The sequence below is a fragment of the Rhinolophus ferrumequinum genome, chromosome 6 (assembly GCF_004115265.2).
Source record: "Rhinolophus ferrumequinum isolate MPI-CBG mRhiFer1 chromosome 6, mRhiFer1_v1.p, whole genome shotgun sequence".
In the NCBI taxonomy this organism is placed as follows: Eukaryota; Metazoa; Chordata; class Mammalia; order Chiroptera; family Rhinolophidae; genus Rhinolophus; species Rhinolophus ferrumequinum.
Window position 1 is genome coordinate 58,887,550 of NC_046289.1, and position 8,477 is coordinate 58,896,026.

The 8,477-nt window shown below is 33.6% G+C and overlaps 1 protein-coding gene across 1 annotated transcript in view; it reads left to right on the top strand.

The window, feature by feature from the left end:
* MYEF2 (myelin expression factor 2) overlaps positions 1–8,477 on the top strand; it is a 31,796-nt gene that overhangs the window by 20,492 nt on the left and 2,827 nt on the right. The window contains 5 exon segments of the mRNA XM_033108055.1: positions 121–171; positions 410–478; positions 780–878; positions 3,030–3,238; positions 3,318–3,369. Of these exon segments, the coding sequence (XP_032963946.1) occupies positions 121–171; positions 410–478; positions 780–878; positions 3,030–3,238; positions 3,318–3,369 (480 nt within the window).

Here is an 8,477-nt window from a genome sequence, read left to right on the forward strand (position 1 = left end):
CTTCTCTAATGTTCCATTGTGACTAAACCAATGGTAGTTATTTTGATGTATTGCATTATATCACTGTTTAGTCATAAAAATAAGATTTACTGAAAGTACATACTGTGTATTTTATTTGAGGTATGGGAGTGGATGGCCCAGGTTTTGGAGGAATGAATAGAATTGGAGGAGGTATGTATAAACATTTGTTTTTCGTATGTACCCATCACCATTTTTAGTAAGTTACGAACTGTGTTGAGAATTCCAAGGGGGGAAAAAAGTCATGATTTATTGTTGGCTTGTGTCCTAAAAGCTGCTAGCACAAATTAAGCCTGGCACATAGTTAAGGGATGTGGAAGGTGATTTACAAAAGGTACCTTTCAGCTGTACACCTGACAATCAAATCTCAAAATTAATCTTTGTTCCATAGGAATTGGGTTTGGTGGTCTGGAAGCAATGAACAGCATGGGGGGATTTGGAGGAGTTGGCCGAGTGGGAGGTAGGTACGTGTGTGGTGGGCCATGCATGCCACCTTTAGCACATTATTAAAATGTTCTCCCTACTTAGGAATGGGTACTATAGATGTCCTCAGAGGGCACATGTGGGCCCTAGCCGATAGGGACAGGCATGATGAGACTGGGGATATATGTGGCATGAAGGTAAGTTGGCTAAGTCACAGGCATTTTTTTTGTATTTGTGACATTTGCTGTGTTTTGGGTTTAATTACAACATGTTCCTAAATGGATTACTGTGCATTGATACACTTGAAAAAGGATTAATGTGTTGCATAATTTTTTCAGAGCTATACCGTGGTGCGATGACTAGTAGCATGGAGAGAGATTTTGGACGTGGTGATATTGGAATAAATCGAGGCTTTGGAGATTCCTTTGGTAGACTTGGTAGGCTGGCTGCATACTTCTTTTCTTTTTGCAGGTTATATTTTTCAAAGTTTGATTCTCTCTTTTTTTTGTGTGAAAAACTGGAAATTTATAATGTTTCACACATTACTGGAAGATAAAAACACTTCAGGGATTTTAATGCACTACTTCTTTTGCAGTATCTTACATATTTGAACCTTAATTCTAGAAGACTATATTTTTCAGTTACATCTTCTGAGAGCATAGTACCTTGGGAATTTTAAAGTATGATTATTTAAATTAATTAGTATATTATCTTTCCATCCTTGTTTAGGCAGTGCAATGATTGGAGGGTTTGCGGGAAGAATAGGAGCTTCTAACATGGGTCCAGTAGGATCTGGAATAAGTAGGTTTAAATTTTACTAGAATTTATTCAGTAATATTTGAGTGCTTGCAAAAGATTTTGCAAGAGTAGTTATTGTAGTGTATATATATGTATATATATATAATACTTTGTTTTTATGTGTTATTATGTCTTGTCATCATTTAGAGAAACTTTGATAGCTATTGAGTTTTTCTGTTTGATCACTGAAATTTCTCAACTAACTTTGAATTTTACTTCTTTGATATTTCTAAACTAACATCAGAGTATGTGTTAATTATAAGACAATCTAAGAATCTTCTTTTCAACTAGGGAATGTGGGGATTTCTCTGATCATTTGTCAGGAACAACTTTTGCATTATCACCAACTTTGTTTCCTTGCTTATTCTCTACAACTGCTGTTGGTGACAGCTTTTTTCATTTGTGAACACCTTTTTTGTCTTTTGGTAGACACAGGTGAATTGCCCCAGAAATAACACTTCTAAAGAGACCTCCTGAGGTTGAGGGCTAAGGTTGAAAGAGATGCTCATTTCTTCTCCTCTTAAACCTTTCCTGTGATAGAATCAAAAGTATTTGCAACACTGGGGAATGCCAAATCTCTTGGCATCTGTTTGGCTACTACATTTAGGCCTTGTATTTAAGGCTTAACACATGGCTTGGTTTTGGGCCTCAATTGCTTACTGAACCATGTCTGTATGAGTTTTCCATACTTTATTGACTTCCTTTAATTGATTGAAATCTCACAAATAGGAAACACAACCTATTTGAACTATTCTAAGAGTTAATTCAAGAATCCTGTCAGCTGAAGATACCTCTTTCCATTGTATCTTGCTTCTCCTTTTATTCCTTCTTTCCATCATCTTTTCAGACTTGGCCCTTTTCTTATTAATGATAACTTCCCTATCTTCCCCTTTTCACCTCAGTATTTACACTTCGGTTTCCCTAATTTTGTATTTGTTATTCACAGAAAGCCAATTTGAGGGTGATGTTAATTTTTCAAATTTCTATGTATGAGGATTTTAGGTATGAAAACAAGGATAAGTTTTGAGAATGAGTAGGATTGGAATAGTTAAAGGAGATTGAATGCATAAGAATGGAGTATGAGCTATGAGCTAAATTCTCAAGCTCCATCTGAAGGAGTGTTATTCCATTTTTTTGTTGCTACCTCCACAAGTTTTCTATAATTTTGATTTTAAAAGTTATGAGTTACTGTCATTGAAAATTGAGTTGATACAAAAAGAAATTATATGTGGAACAGAAGATACTGAGGTGAAAGGTAAGCTAGGAAAAGAATATTGTGTAGGAGAGTATGATGAGAGCAACAGTTGGTGTGTTGGAGTTGTAATAATTTGAATTTGCCCCATAATCTTTGTTCTGGCAGTTATTAAAGTTGGTGTATTATTAGAAAATAAAAATGAGGGTAAATACTACTATAATATTAATGGATAAAGTAATTGGTAGAAAATTTATATGATTTATATAAGATGAGTTTTATGATCAGAGAATAATTTTATAGAAGTATATGTATAATATATTACATAGTGACTAAAATTAACACATTTAATTAGCCATTAACATTCAACTAAATGTATGCCAAATTAAATTCTGTTTCTTGGAAGAATGTTATATTGTGTGTACAAAAATAATTTTATGCTTACATGTTATCTAATTACATAAATGAATTAATTTTTCTCTCCCTTTCTTTCTTGAAAATTATTCTCTACCTCCTCTTTGTCTTCTTCCTCTTTCTTCTGTTTTTAAAACAAAAACACCAAACCCCCAAATCCTTCCTTCCGTCCCTGAAAATCCAGGTGGTGGAATGGGTGGCATGAACAGTGTGACTGGAGGAATGGGGATGGGACTGGATCGGATGAGTTCCAGCTTTGATAGAATGGGACCCGGTATAGGAGCTATACTGGAAAGGAGCATCGATGTGGATCGAGGATTTTTATCAGGTCCGATGGGAAGCGGAATGAGAGACAGAATAGGCTCCAAAGGCAACCAGATATTTGTCAGAAATGTAAGCAACGAAATGTAAAGAATACTTAAAATTGTTTTTTGCCTTGTGTATCTGTTACTAATACCTTTTTTCATTTTAGCTGCCTTTTGACTTGACTTGGCAGAAACTAAAAGAGAAATTCAGTCAGTGTGGTAAGTATACCAATGACTGCAGATGTTTTGATAGTGATTGTGGAGGAAAAATTGATTTTGAACTTTTAAACATTGTGTTCAGACCTTTACCTCTCCAGATTCCTGTGTAGTATGACAGGTCTTATTCCTGTGTAGTATGACAAGTCTACTTTCACTTCATATAAATGAATTATTTTGCTATACTCTGACTTAGAGCAGTGCAAATTACCACTAAATAACATGATTTATTGTCATTGTCTCCTATGGTTAAAGTAAAAGCTTGGTTTATTACCCGATTTTTAAAAGGTTAATATATATTATGATTGCTCACATTTAAAAAGATTATTTTTCTTGTGGGGAAATACTAATGAATGGTATATCTATTTCCTTGTTTATAGTATAGTACAGTGCATTGTCAGTATGACCCAATGAAATGCTGTGACATTCAAATGATACGGAGTTAATAAATGACCCAGTCTATACAATCCATTGCCTACACAGCACAGTAAACTTACCTAATAGAATAGAACTCACTGCCTGGAACTCCTTAGCTGTAGGTACGTTCTGGTGGCCTTTCTAATTCTTTTAAAATGGTTCTTGGCTATGCTGATACTACCTATACAACTTTAATATGTTCATTAGGTCTATAGAAGATTAGGTGGTTTAGTATTTTTAAAAGAGAGCCTTTTGGGTGAGGATGAGAGAACTAGTGTGAGTGGAACAAAGTAACAGATTAGGAATTCTGCTAGTATTTTTCTGCTACTGGGTGTTGTCCCAGAGACTAATCACAATAGTAAGCTATATAAGTGGCATATGAAGATGAGAAAGAGCTAAAAGTGGTACATTCAGCCTTTGATAGTCAATGGAAATTAAAGAGTATTTGGAATATATCTAATTTTGGGGGGATCATGAAGGGGATAAGTATAGTGTTCTCCTACAAAAGTAGCCTTAGTAGCCACTTAATCACAAAGTGATAAGTGATTACGTGTGATCAAAGTAGTCACTGTGGGATTTATTATCTGCTGTGTTCTCAGAGTACTTTATACCTAACTCTATTGTAATGTGTTCATGTGTTCTTCTCTCCTAGATGGAGGCTCTTGAGGGCAAGAATTGTCATCTTTTATCCTAGCATCTTTCATTGCCTCAGTACATATTTTAAGAGTTTATTAGAAGTTTATATAAGTGAGTTAGGCATTCTGAGCAGATCTTCATTTATTCAGTTATTCATTCCTTCATTAAATCTACATATGTTGTATTTTTGGCAGTTTGTTGTCATTAGAATTCATTCGAAAGGTGAATGAAGTAAAGTACTATTTCTGTACTCAACGTACAATGTGAATATGTCTAGGATGTTCTGTTGGCTCTTTTTGTTGATCACCTTTTTAAATATTTTATTCAAAGAAGAGAAACCGAAGGTTTTTTTTATTAAAAAAAAAATTGTTGAAAATGAGTCAGCAAGTAAACAGTCACCACTATGAGAAAGCAGAATTATAAAGTTGTTTTGATGTTTTGGTAGTCTTTGTTAGGAGTAAGAAGATCTACCAGAATGAGTAAGCAGTGTCTGACCACGAATCCCAGAGATTACAGAGGAATGAACATATTAGGGCCTTAGTGAAATATATCAAATGAGAAGCAGTGGCAGCAAGTGGAGATAATCTTTGTTGTAGTTTCAGTGGAACAAAAAAAATCCAAATGAGATTTGACATTATTTTAAAAAGTACAAATGAAACAAGATAAAGAACAAAGTGGTGCTAATAAATGGTATTAATGAAAATGTAACCAATATTGAGTTGACTGTTCTTTAGCCTATGTAGACAGATTTCCTCTGATGTCAGAGATGAGCAAGATTTGCAGCAAACTTGAGGTCTTTAGTGGGCTTCTTGCTGGAGTGGCCTTGTTTTAACAGATGGACATCAGTAATTCGAAGACATTTTCTGAATAGAAAAAAATAGTATCTGAATCGACATTTTAAAAATTTGTTCATCATTTTAGCCAATAAAAACAGTTAAATTATTATTATTTACTTTGTTTTTTAGCTCTATTCTTATGTCACTTTGATCAATTTATAATTGTATCATGAGAATAATGATTTTTGTTTTTCTTAGTTCTAATTGTAAAAGTTTCTGACTTTTAGATTTGAATTAAGGTAATATAATATCATACTTAAATAATTCTCTACCATCTTCCTGTTTCAATGAACTGCATTGATGGGAAATAAAATAAATTATGGTAATACAGAATTAAGTGTCCACCTATTGACAACTGTGGAAACTATCTGGTTTGTATGAACCGAATCATCTGTTTTTCTGTCGCATCACTTTGTTCTTAAATCCTAAGAGTTTTTCTTTCTTAGTATGGGAAGTTTCTTTTTAACCTGTTCCAAGCCAGCAATAGCCTCTTTCTCACTAAAAGGCAGTTTTTTGTTGTTTTTCCCCTGAGCCCAAGGTGAGTAAGTATGTTTTTTTGGTTGCTTCTTAGTAAGAGTCTAGTGATACTCCGTGCATATCCCTCAGACATTATCTGCCAGTAAGTGGCTCACCAGCAATCCCTCTGCTTATTAAATTTCTATAGTGTTTAATTGTTCTTGATGGGGCAATTACAAAGGTTGAGAAAATATATTATGGGTTATGTTACCCTTCAAAACAACATTTTCTCGGCCTTTATAATTCAGGAAAAAAGTGGGTTCATATGCGCCCCAATATAAAAAGAGGCAAATAAGTGAGTATGGTAAAATAGATCTCTTTTTATCTTGCCTTATGTAATTCCTCAGTGACCTGAATTTTTAAAAAGACTGAGTAAATAAATTAACTGACCCATTCAGAGTTGGACCAACATTGGTTCAGGTTGTGCTAATGATGTCAAATAGGCATTGTCTTTGAAATTGGCTCCATTTTTGTGTATACTCTTTAGCTGTACTTTGGCCTTCTGTTTTAGTATGATGCAGGGCCATAACATTTTAGAACTGTAGTGCCCATTCTTAATTATTCCTGCTATAAACTATGTAAACAAATATAACTTTGTTCCACAGATTTCCATTATGTAGTTTTCTACATGAGCGTCCTTGTTAATTGCATAGAAAATGGAAATGTGATAGATTTTATTTACTAAAAGCACGTGCTGCTTGAAGCATTAACTAGTAGACTTTGACTCTAGAGAAACTTAACAGTAAAAATAATGCAGTAACAATAAAAATGATATATGCAGAACATTTATTGATAGAGTCACTTTTTTGTTTGTAAAGAAACCCTAAAACTTTGGGGTTTGTTTGTCCCTTCTGTCATAATTGTTATTTCTTGTAGAATATCTGATTTTGCTTTTTTTTCTCCTGTGGTTATATTACAGCTTCACTTTAGAAGTAGATTTCATTGAACGATGTATGTATGTATGTATGTATGTATGTATGCTTTAATTTGGTCTACTTTTAGATATGCTTTTATATAAGGATTTCCCAAAGTACACATCACAAGAAGTGAATAGGCTGGGTTAAATAAAATAGGTTTCTTTTATTGCAGGATTTTTATAACTAGTATATGTAATAGCAATATGTTTGATTATTCTGTGGTACCAATTTCTCATGCATACTGTTTTGTCCTATTTAGCAATAATACTATTGCTAAAATAGTCCTATTTTTGTTCTTGGAATCATACAAGATCAGTAGATACTTAAGTCATTTAAGAAAGTCCTCAGAACATATAAAAAGCCAGGGAGGTCTGATTATTAAACAGTTATTTGAAACTAAATTTTTTCTCAATTATTTTTAGAAAAGAAAATATGTCAATTGATGTTTTTGTGAGATTAAGAATAAACTTAGAAAACATACAACTCACTCTGGTTTTATCCCTATTGGATTTTGCGGGGCAGTCTAACCATGAAGAAAGTATCTATCTATAGGCCACTTTCTATATATTAGCTTGAATGTCCAAACTGTAAGAGGTTTCAAATGTCTTAACTGAGAAATGTTATCAGCTAGAAAAGCCTAGAGATCATTGTAAGGTCAGCAATTTGGAGGTCTGAGTGATGATTCTTAAGTAGAGAGAGAATTTAAGAGGAAAAAAGGAAAGAAAAACTTGTCCTGAAAGATTTTACAAGAGATAATTACATATTTTCCTTTGAAGTTTTGAAAATTTCTTGCTTGAATGAACCTTACTATTGCTAGTAAACCTATCACAGGATACTTATGTTAAGAAAAATCTTAAATTTTTATATAAAATTAGAATGAGGACAAAACTTGAACTTTAAAAGACTTTGAAAATTCACAGTCCCCTTTAATATCAATGTAAAATACTGCCGTTTACCAAGGTATGCTTCTTTAATTAAACTTGCTTTGGTTTTAAGTCCCAGCACTCAAGATACTAAGAGGACTCCGGCAATTGTTCTATATCTGCCTTTAAATACACACACACACACACACACACACACACACACACACACATTTTCATTTTATCTATTTTCATTTTATGATGTTTTTGATAAAATGTGATTCCTGTAGCATGTGTATGTTTACCAGTTGGGTAAATATTGTTTGGGTTTACTTTAACTTGAACCATTATAATATAATTTTCTCTGGGGATTAGCCTGTTTTATAACTTTTAAAATACAGTTAAAGACTGTCTGGAGTGGATTACAGGATCATGGTTTTGACTCAGTATGACATTTATTAACTTGGACCATTTAGTTAGTTTTGAGTGAGTGACTGATTGACTGCCAATTAATTTTTAAAAATCAGTTATGTATTGGGGGTGGATGAAAAAACAAAAGTAGAAAAGTAGTCTAGGATGTTGTAGATAAAAAAATCAATCAGATCAAGATTTAAAAAGAAAAATGCTAATCTTATTATGCATTGAGATTAAAAATTGTTCCCATCACCTGGGAAGAGTTTATGGAATTTTTTGCCAAGCCCTTCATTTTTACCATTCCCCTTCTTTTGTCTCCCATTACAGAACTAAATATGTCTGGGTCTCTGATTTTGTTGCTAGACCTAAATTATCCCATAGTGATCTGGCAACTCGAATAGTCAAGGGGAGGGAAACACTATGCTAAGTGGTCACACACCTCACACCTAAATCTGTGTGGATCTGGTGATCATACATCCCCGTTTGCCTGGGGAGCGTCTCACTGTACATCTGTT